This window comes from Aquarana catesbeiana, linkage group LG01, assembly GCF_042186555.1.
Source record: "Aquarana catesbeiana isolate 2022-GZ linkage group LG01, ASM4218655v1, whole genome shotgun sequence".
Taxonomy (NCBI): Eukaryota; Metazoa; Chordata; class Amphibia; order Anura; family Ranidae; genus Aquarana; species Aquarana catesbeiana.
The window spans coordinates 742,355,138-742,371,154 of NC_133324.1; the positions used below are offsets into that span (position 1 = coordinate 742,355,138).

General features: G+C 38.9%; 1 protein-coding gene across 1 annotated transcript in view; it reads left to right on the forward strand.

The window, feature by feature from the left end:
- The window catches only part of FHDC1 (FH2 domain containing 1), a 74,951-nt gene that overhangs the window by 10,463 nt on the left and 48,471 nt on the right, over positions 1-16,017 (forward strand). Inside the window, exon 2 of the mRNA XM_073605247.1 lies at positions 11,429-11,973. Within this exon, the coding sequence (XP_073461348.1) occupies positions 11,536-11,973 (438 nt within the window). The 5' untranslated portion in view covers positions 11,429-11,535. The remainder of the gene's footprint in view (positions 1-11,428; positions 11,974-16,017) is intronic.

Consider the following 16,017-nt stretch of genomic DNA (forward strand, 5'->3'; position numbering starts at 1 on the left):
CAGGGACTAGCTAAATCCATGTATGGGTAGGCTGGTTGTATACAGGTTAATTTATCAATCAACTTGTATACAGCCAGCCTTTCGGGTTTTTCCTGAATGGTTAGTGACCCTTGGTATAGCCATCAGCACTAATTATTGTATTCTGATGGCTGGGAAGTCTCCCTGCACAAAAGCACAGCGGGAGGGATTCCCCCATCCACATTGAATGTGTGGATGGGGGAATCTGCTAGTTTTTTTTTTTTTTTTTTTTTTTTTTTTTTTTTTTTTTTTTCCTTTCAAGCCAGTGGGTTGAACAAAAAAAATGATTTATTGCATTGCCAGCCTTATCTTTATACTAAGTAATAGATTTCAGGTGCATTGAGGGGGAAAAAATGGATTGTGCTTCCAATACTTCCACAAAATTGTCTCTGTTCAATCTTTGCAAACTGCTCACCAAATTAATCACTTATAATATTCTTCCTGAATACACCTGAATGCCCACATACATGCAGGTACTTTTTTGCTTTATCTAATTGATACCCATGTGTGTAAGCCTTTGAATTTCAGGTACGGTTTTTAATCAAAGTTGAATTTGGTCCAGATTGTACCAGTTTAAATATACATATGTCATACCTGTGGAAGCGAGGAATGATTTCGTAGGTATTTCTCTCAAGTTCTGGTCCAGTGCTGAAAGGCTGCCCTTTTGCATAGTGAACACGGAGTCACTTACTTGGCATGGCTGCCATCCTCAGAACACCTGTGTTCGCTGTACAAAAGGGCAGCAAGTTGATATGGAAGACCATCGCTTTAGTAGCAGCAACTTTTACATTGATTCTGCACTTCCACAGTGGTCCCTCAGGTATGGTATGCATACTTCTGCTGGACCAAAGTAACTGAAATAAAAACCATACCTGGAGTTAAAAACTTTTTAGTGGTTTCTCACTTAAACTAATTTTCAAAGCCATTATTACACTACTAGTCTTGTTTTAGACCAGACATTCTGTGCTCTTAAATGTGGGATACCAGTCAGAGGGACTTCCTCAGCAAATTATCTGTAAAGAGACATTCAGTAAAATGACTAAGACATCTACCAAACCATTGTGACTACCACTGTGGAGGTCTGCAGCCCAGAGCTGTTCTTAGCTAGCCACCCAGGAAGATCCTATGGTCTCCATGGATTCTGTTCTGTAGTATAGCAGTCTAATGTATTTAAATAAGTTCCCAAACACTGCTAGAAGCTAGTTCTAAATATGTGATAATATGCATAAACAAGCAAAGGCTTGGGTTTCTGAATTTGTCTCTTGCCAAAATGTTCATGTACTTATTGTGCAGGCGTGCTATAAACTGAAAATGCAGTGCTGAAATGTATTGCATGGACATCCTGTAAATAAATATCTGAAACAAAAGTAGACTCAAATGTTAGTATATTGAAAGAAATCAAAAATCATATAGTTTTGTTTTATTCAGAGTAAACGAAAACTGTTTTGTTCAAAGTCTTCTTTGAGCTTCTGTGTGATTTGCAGGTATTTATTTGATCCAATAACACGTTATTAGTTTTGTGTATTATAATGTTAGTTCTATTTTAAAATCCCTAAGGGTCCATGTATACTGCCTTATTAAAACGCTGAGTTTTGTGTGTAGAAGCATCTCATTGTTATCTTATGTGTCCATGCATATTGGGATGTTTAGAGGCATATTTTAGGCCGGCCATACACTGTTCGAATCTTGGCCGGTTAATAATGCAGGCTGAATATACCAAGTTGATCAATCAACTTGGGTAAAACCAGCCTGCCGCATTCACTTGTGATTGTTGCTGGCGGCTGCTATAGCCGCTATCGATAATCACTGTCTTCTCCCGGCAGGGATGGCTTCCCCCGCCTGCCCCTGCTGGAAGCAGACAATGCCTCGGCAGGAGGGATTCCCCTATCACCACTGTCTGTGTTGATGGGGGGAATCGTGCAAATTTTTTTTTCTGCAACCAAGAAATTCACACTGCGTATGGCTGTCCTTAAAGTGTTACTTAATCCAGGACCCTGCATTCACTATATCTGCTCTCCCACAGTACATGGAAATACAATTATTTTAGTAAATATAAATGGCTAAATACCTTTTCTCATCAGCAGTATATAGAAGTCTTATGACTTCTATCAGTGTCTGGTTAAAGCTTGTAGGAGGAGTTTTCATTCCACTCTGACTGTCCTGTAAGGATACAGGACCCCTGACCCTCTGTCTGGACAGTTCTGATGTCTTGGCCCTGTGCTGATCACATGCACCCTCCCAAGAGAAAAAAAAAAAAACTCTTTAGCAATACACACCAAACTGAGCATGTGCACACTGACACGAAAGGCTCTGTCATATCAGGAGATGAATTGGGGACAGTAAAAGGAGAGGATCAGAGAAGACTGGATCAAACAGCCTTTTTACACAATGCAGAGGATTAACCCCTTAGGTTCCACAGTGAGTATAACAAGCATGCTTTACTCCATATACAGGCTGATTGTACTGTTCTGGGTTTAGTAACACTTAAAGCTTCTCGTTTAGAGGCAGGAAAATATCCTGGTTTGCGTTTTTGATTGGAGTTTTCTGTCAGAAAAATTTCTAATAACTCAACGCGCCTGAACGTGTGTACAAAATGTCTCTTTGAGTGTTTGTTTTTTTGCCAAGGGAACTGGCTTTTTTTTTTCCCCTTAATTCCTGTATGCATGGAGCCTAAAGCTTGTCTGCACTGTTTGATTTTATACAATGCAGTTTTCTGCTATATACCTCTTCAAATGAGAACGAAAAAGTCATCTGATTGTGCTAGTGAAATATGTAATAATTAACTAGGATTATGGGGAATCTAGCAGAATTTCAATTAAATATATACATTACCTGAATTCATTTTGTGATGCTTGTCTCCATAGATGTGATAATGCCGTACTAACGGTTTTACCAATAAACTGGTGTGAACAGTATGATGTAGCATTTGCCCCCATATTAGTGAAAACTTTTTATTAGTAATATCCTGACTGGTTGCAATGAGCTTGAATTACAAATTTGTGAGACTGAATATCCATTCATGTAATGGCTGCTTCTGCCAACGTATGTGGTCATTGTACAGTGCTTCAGTTGCCCCCAGCCAGCTTTGGGAGTCCTTGCCAGATCCATCTGATTATGTCATTCACCTGTAAGAACACGTTTTTGGCACCCACTCAAGCTTGAATCATTACAGGCAGCCTAAATATTACAATAATTGTTTGGTACATTCAGTTCTACTGATACGCTTAGAATTTCAAGATTTTCGGGGAGAAATGGGAGAACCTAGAAATTAACTTTTTTTTTTTTTTTTTTTTTTTTTCAAACCACATCCAATCACACAAAATTTCTATCTTGAGCAAGGATACTAGGGTTGGTAAGCATTGGGATTCAATAATGACTTTATGAGAAGTACCGTATATTAGCAAATATGCTAAGTATCAGCATGCTTATGTGCCCCGTGCTAAGTGACAGATTACTTGAAGCAGAACAAATAGCAGAAATCCCCCAATAGAAGTACTATTGAACTGTTACAACTGCCAAGATACTTCGGAATTTTTATTTATTCCCTAGATGATCTAGGTTCCTCAAACAACATAACTAAAGTAATATTGCCTTACGTAAGTCAGTAGATGGTTACCTGGCTTTTAGGATTTGTCTGTCTCTGGTAATTAGCATAGTGAACTTCTTGACCATTTTTAAAAAGTAAAAGTCCCACATAAGAGCGCACACAACACAAAGTGCTATTACGTTTGTTTGCTAATGCCTGCTACACACAATGAGATTATCAGACAAATTGTCGTCCTTCTTCTTCTTCTTTTTTTTTTTTTTTTTTCTTATTTCAGGCTAATCTGTTGACGAAGAGTTTTCTAAAACTTGGAAGTAATGTAATGTGTTGAAATGTATTTGAATTGTTTTTTTTCGAATGACAACTGTACTGATTAAATGAAAATCGTACAATCTGGTATCGAACAAGAAAAATTTTCACGCTTGTCCCATCAGATAATATCAGATGAACTGTCATGATCGGTTCCCGAAAGCAGTGTACGAACGATCAGATTATCATACATTTTCATTACACATCTTTGAAAAAATAAAAAAAAGGTGCTTTCTGGAATACAGCTTTGAAGAGAGATCGCAAGAATGGTTCAGTGACTGTATCCTCCTGATAAAAACGCAGCTGCTCAGGCACGCACTTATGATTCAGTTTTAGCACTTTTCAGTTCTGCCTTGATCTGTCTACTCGATGATGTATGGTTATGGACTGTCCTGGTATCACAGGTGGGAAATTCCTGTTTCAATGAGCAGTATAAACACATTCATCTAAACATTTGGCCATACACGCTTTCATCCTGCAAGTGAACTGTAAATCAGAAGATGTCAATCTTCATCATACTTTCTTTGTAAGCGCTCTTTCCCTCCATGTGTGGTCACACATTAGGACTGGTTTTCTTCAGGAACTGACAAATGGAAGTACTATAGGAAATGTAAAGCAAGAGTTTACACCCCTGATGTTGACCCGGTGGCCCATTGCCACTTTTTGTTTGGCCTTTTGAAGCCCCCTGCAGACGGCTGCCTGTTTTTGTTGAAATGGATCTTGCTGAGAAGAATACCAATTTTTAAAAGGGGGTTATAGGAAGCACAAATGTGGGAGCATTGAGTTTTTTTACTGGGGCTGATATATCACACACACACTAAAATAAGTATTGAACACGTCACCGTTTTTCTAGGTAAATCATATTTCTAAAGGTGCTATTGACATGAAATTTTCACCACATGCCGGTAACAACACATGCAATACAAAGAAACCAAAACAAATATGTTCAGAAATTAAGTTGTGTAATAAAATGGAATAACACAGAGAAAGTTTTGAACACATGAAGAAAAAAAGCGCAAAAAGGCACGGAAAGCAAAGACACCAGCTGAAACCTATCCGTAATTAGAACGCAATCCTGTCCCTTGTCAGTGCAAATTAATATCAGTTGGTTCAGTCTCAACTGATGGCCTATAAAAAGGCTTCTCATTACCAAGGTTTCACACAAGACTCCATTGCTGAAGAAAAAGCATATTGAAGCTCGTTTTAAGTTTGCTGCACAACATTTAGACAAGCCTGTGAAATACTGGGGAGAATATATAATCTGGTCAGATGAGACCAAAATTGAACTCTTTGGATGCCATAATGCACACCATGTTTGTAAGTCAAATGGCACTGCACATCACCCCAAAAACACCATACCAACTGTGACGTTTGGAGGTGGCAATATTATGGTGTGTGGCTGTTTTTCAGCATACAGTACTGGTAAACTTCTTATCATTGCAGGAGGGATGAATGGAAAATGTACCAAGATATATTCTTGATAAAAATCTGCCATCTACCGGGATGATGAGGATGAAACGTGGGTGGACATTTCAGCAAGACAATGATCCCAAACACAAAGCCAAGGAAACACTCTCAATTGGTTTCAAAGACAGAAAATAAAGCTGCTACAATGGCCCAGCCACCTGACTTGAATCCAATAGAAAGAACCAAAGATCAGAGTTCATAGAAGAGGCCTACAGAACCTTCAAGATTTGAAGACTGTTTGTTTGTGTGGAAGAATAGGCCAAAAATCACACCCGAGCAATGCTGGCAACTAGTTTCTCCATACAGGAGACGTCTTGAAGCTGTCATTACCAACAAAGGATTTTGTACAAAGTATTAAATATATTTCAGTTAGCGTGTTCAATACTTTTTTCCTTGTATCATTCCATTTTGTTACACATAAACTTAATTTCTGAATGTATTTGTTTTGGTGTCTTTGTATGGATGGAGTGCACGGGTTGTTGCCAACTTATGGTGAAAATTTTACCTATTAGATTTTGACAACTAGCCACACTGGTTGTTAAAATACTCCGTAACAGTGGCTGCATCTGTAGGGATGTCTGGCCAGCAATCTTCTGGCCATCTCCCATTTTTTTTTTTTTTTTATTGAGGGATGTAAGGCGGGAGATGGCCAAAAGGGCCACCCACTGAGCAAATTTGAAGGCTAGCTTGAACAACTGTGATTTCAGCATGGACACCCAGATAACAAAGTAATAAGCTAGCAACTGTCTATAAACAAACAACCCATCAAGGTTTATGGCTTCTTTAAACAGATATTATCACCCTCCTAGTAACAGCCTTGATTACTTGTATCCTGTTAAAGTCTATGGTCTGTCCTTTGTCATTTTAAACACCTTAATTGCTGATAGGTATCTATTTGCCTAATGATGGAATAATCACCACCAGAAAAAAACAAACACAATTCACCTGTTTTCTGTACAAAGCTACATACGCTTTTGGATGTTTCCTCCTACTATAAAGTGCAAACCCTTCTTTAGAAAAAGACATTACTACTTATCAAAACAGACATACAAATAAAATGATCCATAGTTAGCATTGCCTATGGGTCACCAGAGTACAATAAAAGGAGAGCATTCAATGAGTCTGGCTGAGAGTGGAAATGGGTGGATGTGGTGCCATAAAAGCTTTCTTTTGTCCACTGTGGGATCCCAGGCTTGTCTATTGAATACTGCATGATCAATAACCTCCATGGCTAGATTCCCAGATATGCAGTCAAATGGCATCATGAACTTTACATGGACTCCAAGGATGACTTCTTTATTAAAAAAAAAAAAAAAAAAAAAAGACTCTTGACGGGATTAATCTTGCCAGATCACACAAACCAGGTTGTGCTTTGCTATAGACGTACATGCACTGAAATTTACTAATAAATTCCCAATGGGAGCAGATTTGTTGTTGGCTTGATCTACACCGTGTGCAATAGTAAGCTTTGTGTTGATGTTGCTGGCTTGAACTACATTGTGTGCAACAGTGAGCTTGTATTCCCAAAAGCGACCAGAATGTTACAGATTTTTAATTTTCTGCAATAGGCCCCAGATATAATAAATATATATCTATCTCTCAATAAATCTAAAATTCTTTTTGTTTAGGCATGTTAAACTCTAGTGCTGTCGGTTTCTCCCTTAGCCAATTAAAATGCTTCAGCAGCCTGTAAAGATGTCCAATGAGATCATGAGATGGCAGGTGTTTAGGCTTAGATGTTAAGGACCGCTGGGTTGCCCAAAAATCAAGCTTTGGGTGGCTCTGATGGCACCATGCGACTAAGCAAAGCCTGATTTTAAAATTTTGAAGGAGTAGGGTAGATGAGAGCCGACCGGACAGTGACTGCATCCAATCAGATGCAGTCACTGTTTGGGTATTCAATCTGCCATGGATTGTTTAGCTTGGATGAAAGAATCTGTTAATTTTTCTCTTGGTAAGCTTACAGGTTGAATGAGAGAAATCTAGGCATGTATGACGAGCTTTAGACAAATGAAAGCAGATCAGAGGAGTACTAAAGAGAGACGACTTATTGCCTGTACATCATAAGAAAAATACTGCTTTCATACCATACAAGGGGCTTGATTTCTTGAGGTTCCTGTCACATGGGCACCTTACATTCTGTCTGCAGCAAGGGATCCTGGATTGATCCCTGCTGTGTGAAATCGGAATGGAAATGAATGTTCAATATGTGGCCTCCATGTGCATTCTGGGTTTTTGTTTTCCCACTGTCTTGTGATGGAGGAAAAATTGTATAATGTACTCCTTTATGGGTGACTGGATGTAAGTAGACATGTCTTCCTGTATCCATCCACATCTGGTCAGGTGAGTAAAAGTGGACCTGGACGCAACCTTAAGCTGGCCATACACCTATAGATTATCTGCAGATTTTCTATGGTTAGATGGAAAAAGTGGGAGGTTCCTCCCATCCACACAGTTTAGCGAACATGGAGAAATCTGTTGCACTTTTTCCATCTAACCATAGAAAATCTGCAGATAATCTACAGGTGTATGGCCAGCTTTAGTGTTTGGTCTTAATAACCTTGATGGTCCAGCATGTGGCCGAAAATAGATGCATGTCCACTTTCATCCTGCCTACCAAAGGGAAACATTGGCGATTTTTAATCCATGTAATCATGGGTCAAAAAGGAGTGCCAGAACGTCTGTTAAAAGGTATAGAGGAGACAATCGGTCCTTGATGACTGCCCTGTGTATGGATACCGACAGTCTTTCTTGGTCCTCTGTACCTATTGATGCAGTGTTATGTTTTTCCCATATGCTTAGATAAAAAAAAAAAAAAAAGTATAGAGGTTGTTGACTTTGCAAGGTGAATGTTGGCGTATAAGGTGAGACTTTGAATACCCAATCATATGCAAGCCAAACTCCTGTGGGTTTTTTTTTTTTTCTCGTGATTGGTTATTCATTACTCTTGTTTACCTTATTAATTCACATACACATTGTTGGGTATACAGCCTCTACTCCTAAAATAACCGAGCTGTGACAGAAGAAGAAAATGTGTGTGTGTGTGTGTGGTTTATAGCAACTTTTTATGGCTGCTATTTTGTCCAGATTTTGGTAAATAACCAAAATGATCTGTTCTGGCCAAAATACATTTTTACTAGATCCAGTTTTTTATACATTTTGTAGAGTTTGAGCACTTTCACTGCATCTATCAACTGCAGTGTTCTTGTTTTTAATCAGAGATATATATAAAATTTTATTTTTTGCTTCCAGATTATGTGCGTGTGGTGGGATAGTTTAAAGTGTTACTAAACCCACAACAGTAAAATCAGTCTGTATATGCAGTAAAGCATGCTTGTTATACTCGGTGTAGAACCTAGGGGGTTAATCCTCTACATTGTGTAAACAGGTTGTTTGATTGTGTATGCACAGATCCTCCTCCTTCCACTGACTCCAAAACAGGTCCAGATAAGGCCCCTTTCACACTTGTGTGACTTGTCCTGCGGCTTGGGACTGCAAAGTTGCATGACAAGTCGCTCCCCATATTTTCCAATGATTACCATTCATATCTGTGTGACTTCAAAGTAGTCCCTGTACTACTTTGGTCCAACTTTTGATGTGAGTTACACTGGCATTCACTGAAATCGCATGCACGAAATCGTGTGACTTTGAAGTCTCGGTATCGTGAAAGCGGCCTTAGACTGAGTTACTGGTGTCAGGCTGCACTTGCTCAGCTTGGTGTGTATTGCTAGTTTTTTTTTTTTTCTTTGGCCCTGTGCTGATCACATGCACTGTCCAGACTGAGGGTCAGGAGTACTGCATCCTGATAGGATAACTCCTACAAGCTTTAACTAGACACTAATAGAAATTGCAAGACTGCTATATACTGCTGATCAGAAAAGGTATTCAGCAGTTTATATTTACTAAACAAATTGCATTTCCATGTTCTGTGTACCGTGGGAGACCAGATATAGTGAATGCAGGGTCCTGGGTTTAGTAACACTTTAAGCGCTTAATATTATTTTTTTTTTTTAACATTAAAAGTCTTATTTTTATTTATTTTAGAATATAGGTGACCAGTGATTCTATAACAAGAATACTTTTGGTACGTACGTTGCTTTGCATATATGTGCTATCCATTGATATCTCCAACACTGTAAAATTTAAATTCTACATCTATGAATTAAACATTGTGATCTGCAGGTTTACATAATTAGATGCTGATTCTCTCTTGGAAAATCCAGGCACAGATGGCTATTCAGTGTATTTACATAGGTATAGACCTTTTTATATAAATGTTTGCTATATTTTGATACCCAGTCTAACACACAAGCTTCTCAGCTGTTAGCTGCACAGGGTATCTAAAGTGTGTGTGTGTGTGTGTGTGTGTGTGTGTGTATATATGTATATGTGTGTGTGTGTGTGTGTATATATATATATATATATATATATATATATATATATATATATATATATATATATATATATATATATATATATATATATATATATATATATATATATATATATATATATATATTTTTTTTTTTTTTTTTTTACCAAGAGTCTTATAATAATGTTGAACCTCGTGGACTTAAAGGTGTGAGTTGCTGAAGGAAAAAGGGGTTCAGTGCTTATTTTCCATCTTTCAAGGACTTTTGGTGCAAAGTACATAGAGACAAACGGGCATCCTCACCATGCCCTCTGTTACATGGATTATGAATGGATGGCCAAAATAAGTTAAGCCTGCTACTTCATTTCTATCATAGTATAGGTTTAAGTTAAATAATGTATATTTTTGGATTAGAAATGTACTGAAATGACAACTGGAGTCTGGACATCACGTGAAAGATATGGAATTGAGGAGGAAATAGGGTTGGAGAGATTTGGTAGTTGGCCTTTACGAGTTGAAAAAAGACATATGTCCAGGTTCGACCAGGAAAGCTTGCATTATCCGAATCCTCATGGGAAGGTAGTTGACAGTTTTGTACGATTATTTACAGAAAACAGAACGTTGTAGTCCCTGCAATATATTCCCATAACTATGTGTTGCTTTGGCACATTTGCGTATTTAATGGCGTTGTAGCAAGTGACAGGGAAACACTGTAGCAGATAGATTTCCAGGATGTGTAAGTGCTACCTAGGAGTGGCAGCTCTTGTTTCCAACAATGTAGAAACTGACATCATGGAAATGAAACCACTTTCAAACAAACTTTTGTGTGTCCCTGTCACCTTTATCCTTTATGCTGCTAGAAAACCAACAAAACGGCAATCACTTGGATTTTTAGGCAGCGGAAGGGTTATATCGGGTAACTATTTGCTTTGTAGGCTTCCCCAGTAGTGGAAAATATACATTCAGAAAAGTCTGGGACTTGCATGGAAGGCAGAATCTTTGTATTCATATTATTAAATGATTGGGTCATTACTTGAGATAAGCGAACCGACCTACCGTGTTTAAAGATATTAAAATTGACCTCCCACTCCTCCCACTATTCTATTCCAATTCCCTGATTCAGATGCTGGGTCTCATGGTTCTTCATAAAACACTTTGTGTTTCATTTGGAAGAGTAAATGCACTAGTATTGGATTTTGAAAGATTTGACCTGCTTCAAGTGGCTTTTGCTTTCTCATAGGCTTTCATGGGAAAGCAAAGCCCATTGACACAAGCCTTTACAGTGTTTCCTGTCCTAGGAAATGCATTTCCTCTTGCTTAACATTCTAAAAGTTATCAGAACCTAGATCCAGACAAAATGTTAATTGTAGACAAAGTGAATAGGGTTGCAAATTACTTCTCTCAGGTTTTTATTGCAGTGACTCTTCTGGGCCAAACTCCCCTCACTTCCTGTCCCAGTGATTCAAGGACAAGCCTCTATATTATATTATATTATATTATATATATATATATATATATATATATATATATATATATATATATATATATATATATATATATATATATATTCTCCCCAGTAACTTCTTAATTACTACTGAAAAAGAAGGTGCATGTGTATTTTTGTGTGTGTCTGCCCATTTTTTTTTTTTTTTTTTTTATTAACTTCAACTTACATGTATATATTTTTTTTTTTTTTTTTTTAATTATAATTTTTCTAGGTCTAGAACATGCAGAAAATGCTGAGACAATCTTTGGACTAGGATGCTGTTTTGCTGGATAATCTTGCACTCTGTGATGCGCCATATGAAGAAAGGCCTGCACCAAGATGCATGTTATGAACTGTGTCTCTTTGGTAAATGATAAAGAAAATGGTGACTGCAGTGTGGTCATCACAGACTTAATGCTAGATAACCCATTGCCACCTCCACCTCCACCACCACCACCACCTCCTCCTCCGCCACCTTTGCCTCAATCTGTGCCACCACCTCCTCCCCCTCCTGGGGCTCCTCCATTTCTGCAAAATGGTAGTCATGGACATGGTCACAACAAGAAGAAACGCATGCGGAGCTTCTTCTGGAAAACCATCCCGGAGGAGCAGGTTAGGGGGAAAACCAATATCTGGACTATGGCTTCTAGGCAGCATCAATACCAGATTGATACAAAGACAATCGAGGAACTATTTGGTCAGCAAGAGGATGCAAAGCCTGGTGTTTTCCGGAGGACTGGGAGCACCAGGTCTTCTTTCCGAGAGCCAAAGGATGAGGTATATTTTTCAATAATAATATATTTTTTTTTTTTTTCTTTTCTATGGCCTGCTTAAACTTGAGATGTATTGGTGGTTATCTGTAGTGTTGTGAACAAACAAGAAAATCAGGCCTTATTGGGTGTCTGGAAGAAGATTTGTTGGTACTTCTGCACACCAACTGGTCTGATGCAAAACTGCTCTGGAAAATGTGAGATTTAGAATTAAACCTTGGATATACAGACAGTTCTTATTTCGGAAAACTAGTGCTTGGTAGCAGTAACTGCTTCCAAGCTGTTTTTTGGCATTCAAAATTGTTTGCCCTTTACAGTGGCTCTTGTGGCCCTCTATATGTGGTTTGTGCAAGGTGAAGCATACAGGAGAATGTGTAAAAATGATTTAGGACAGCTGTTTTGTATCCATCTTGGTGGTTTCATGACATTTTTACATGGAGTTGCCATATTTGGACTGTAATGCCAGGCTCAGTCTGACCTGCCGGAGGACTGGAAGATCCTCTAGTGGGCACCTGCTGCCTTAGCAAAGAGTTCAGGCAATAGCATATTTGGTCAGTTATCAATGCATGCTGCATTGTTTGGTGTGATGGGTGTTGTTTCCAATGGACTTTCTAGCTTCTAAACAAATCAGGTGTACATTTAGTCCAGTCATATTTGCATGGATGACAGAATGAGTTGCAGCTCACAATAAACCTTGGAAAAGGTATATCTTAGTGGTGAGGTTATGGGTGTGTTCTGTTAAATCAGGTTGGGTAAAGGTTTCAAGGAATCCTGTTATGATAGCAATATAGGAGCTAAGGTTGCTGACTTGTTTCTGTAGGTGTTGGCTCCAAGGCCGCCACCCTTATCCTTGCTTTTTTACACAGGGAGTCAGTGGTCTGGAAATCGCATGTAGTTTTGATGTGTTTGCACCTTTTAAAGACAAGTCTGCAATGGCAGCTCCCATATTTTTCTCCTGGCAGGTTTTTTAATGGCTTACCGTCCTTTTAAACCAATTTTACTTTACAATATTTTGGCAATTTATTGAAATAGGTTCAACATTTTTCATTAACATTTTTGGTATCTGGTGGGAGTTATTATTTTTAATATTTTAGAGAAATGGCTGCTTGAGGTCCTAGGTTCTGCCAGCCTTGCATTTAAATACACATGTCATGAGAGAAATATCAGGTCTTCTGTTGCCAGTTGGCTGGCTATGTTTGCCAGGTCTTCAGGCCTGATGCCATCTGCACAACAGCCAGGCAACTTGCGTTTCCAGAAGGAGGTGTCAGCAATTGCAGCCCCCACCTTCTTGGTAACAGGTTTTCGCACCATCATCTACCTTCAAAAGACTAATGAACTTTCCCATTTGTAGCACTTTGTAAAAAGAGGAACTATTACATAACTTTAATGAATGTCCCTTTCTCTGTGACATGTTTTGTGTTATTGATAATAGGAGGCAGTTCAGTTTTGTGTGTAAACAATGGTTTCCTGTCCTTGAACCCACGTGAGAATATCTACAAGCACAAAGATGAGGACACTTTACCCAAGTCACGTTTATTATCCTGTTTTATAGCCCAAAAGGAATAACGTGATTGTGAATGGTGTTCTTCACTGTAAAATGCTTAGCTGATAAGAAAATACAAATAGCAGTGTGATGTAACTACCCAAAGCAATCAATCAGATCCTAATATTTTTTTTTTTTTTTTTTTTTGTGTGGAGCATCCACATGTTACTACATTTTGTAGATTTGTCGTATTTAAAGGAGAACTACAGCCAAAGCTCATTTGGCTGTACTTCTTCTGTGGATCACAGAAGTGCAGTTCGTTCTGCACTCCTGTGACCTGTTTTCGGCAGACAGCTGGCTGACATCACAGAGCCTGTCCAGGCTTGGAAAGGATCGCGACTATATGGTCGGGATCTGCCCACATGCCTGGATCCGCACCTGGCTCAGGCTCTCAGCAAGCCGCTGAGAGCTTGAGCCAGCTGCTCCCACCCACTCCACAGCCAAGCGCTCCAGGGAGTGTGGAAAGGCAGAGTAGAGAGCCGGTGACTGACCGTCACCATTTCTCTGCTTGCGGAAGCTGCGAGAACCGAGTGATTGGCAGTGTTTGATCACTCTGTTCTCAGTGTTAGAGCCAGTGAGGGACAGATGCAGCATCGGACCGATCCACCTAGGTAAGTATGATTCTGAAAAAAGCAAATCCCATACTACTTTTACTTCTTTTTGGTACATCTATGGAATACATGCATGCAAGTCCAGAAAAATTGTGCCAGAAAATAAGTTTTTTCCTACCTTCCTCTTTGACATGACAATACAGTTCTGAATTCCTAAACATGTGGTGTCAGCCCTGCCTGCTTCATTTTTGATGGATTACAAATAACACAGACCTCTCCTCTTCTACTTCTTTAACTGCATTGAAACGTTTCATTCAAAGAACATTTGTTTGATTTTCTATTTGTTTTGTTGTCAACTGCAGTGACCAGAAAATGCAAAGGAGCAGGTTGGAATATGTTTCTAAAAGTGGTGTGCAGTCACTGTTCAGCTGACAAGTTTTTCACCCAGCTCCTTCAATTTTTTTTGAATATTTGTCAAGTTTGACAAGTCTGGTCTTGCCAATAGAGCCAAAGCTTAAATTTTTGGCACTTCAGCAGGAATCGGCAAAACTTTAAGCCGTACATGGTAGGCTTAAAGTAGAAGTAAACTCCACTTTTGAACTTATACCTACAAGTAGGCCTACAATAAGGCCATTCACACAACATGCAGCCGCTGACATCACCAGGGCATGCGCTCTGAAGGGACTGGATACCGTGCCGGACCTTCAGAGCTCTGTGCCGAAAAAAAGGGCTCGCGCATGCGCGGGAGTGATGCCATAGTGGCCCCGACTATTCATGTAGCTGGAGCCCGCGAACCCAGAAGGAAGATTGAGTAAAGATGGCAGCTCCTGGAGGGCTCCGTGTACAGGTAAGTCTGTCGTAATATGCTAGTATGTGGTGAATAGTAGTACATTATAACTTAAACCTGCAGGGGGGCCGTTGTTTTTTTTTTTTTATCTTTTTGACGGTTTACTATTGATTTAACACAGTTTTCACCAGAACAGTTGTCTCCTTTTAGAAGATTTCACCCCCCGAAATCTTGTTCTAGTGATAACTTAAATGTTGGATTTCCCTTCACTTTCTGTCTGGGTGACAATGGTCACCAGGACAATTGGGGTGAATTTCCACAGCAGGGGCACAGACAGCAATAAAAATCCTTACAAAGGATGTTATTCATCCCCGCTGTATCTAAAAAGGAAGACAAAAAAACGTTGGCTATTTATTCACATTAAGAAGGTGGAGACATTAATAGGCGTTGCACGGGGTGTAAGAACAGTTTCTTCTGGCTTCTTGCATGTGGCACTACAAGGTGACTCACGTGTTTGGTTTGTATTTCCCAGGGAAGCATGTTACATTAACAGATGGTTCAAAACCACCAGGGGATAGAACTACTTGTTTCATGTTGTTTGTACGCCCGTCATGTTCAAGTAATCATTTCTGCTGCAACAGGAGTGTGCAAAGTGCAAAGAAATCTCTGCAGATCTGACATTGATAATATACAATTATGTATGTGTTTGTCATCTATATATTCTACAGTTTTCTGTATCCAGCCAGGCACCAGGACTGAAATTCTACCATTATCCATCAATAAATAAATAATATCGGTGTCCTGAGATTTCCTTACCTGAACCATATTTTTATTTTAGTTTTTTTGTTGCCCCATTACAAGTGTTTTTTTTGTTTGTTTTTTACCACCACCCTATGGAGTTTTTATTTTTTAAAATTAAATATACAGTTTCTGTTCTGTATTTCACTCCTTTTAGGAAAATGAGAAGAAATTGTTGCTGCTACTGATGATATCATTATGAAATGCTGTCATCCGAATAGTTATATCATGCCCTACTGTAGTTGGAAAGTGTTTAGTATTTTAGGTACTTTTTGAGTTTGGCAACATGTTGCATTTTACTGCATGAAAAAAGTATGAGAAAAGTTTGTTCCTCTATGGTAACCTTTTGTTTTTTCATGTGTTGGTAGTCTT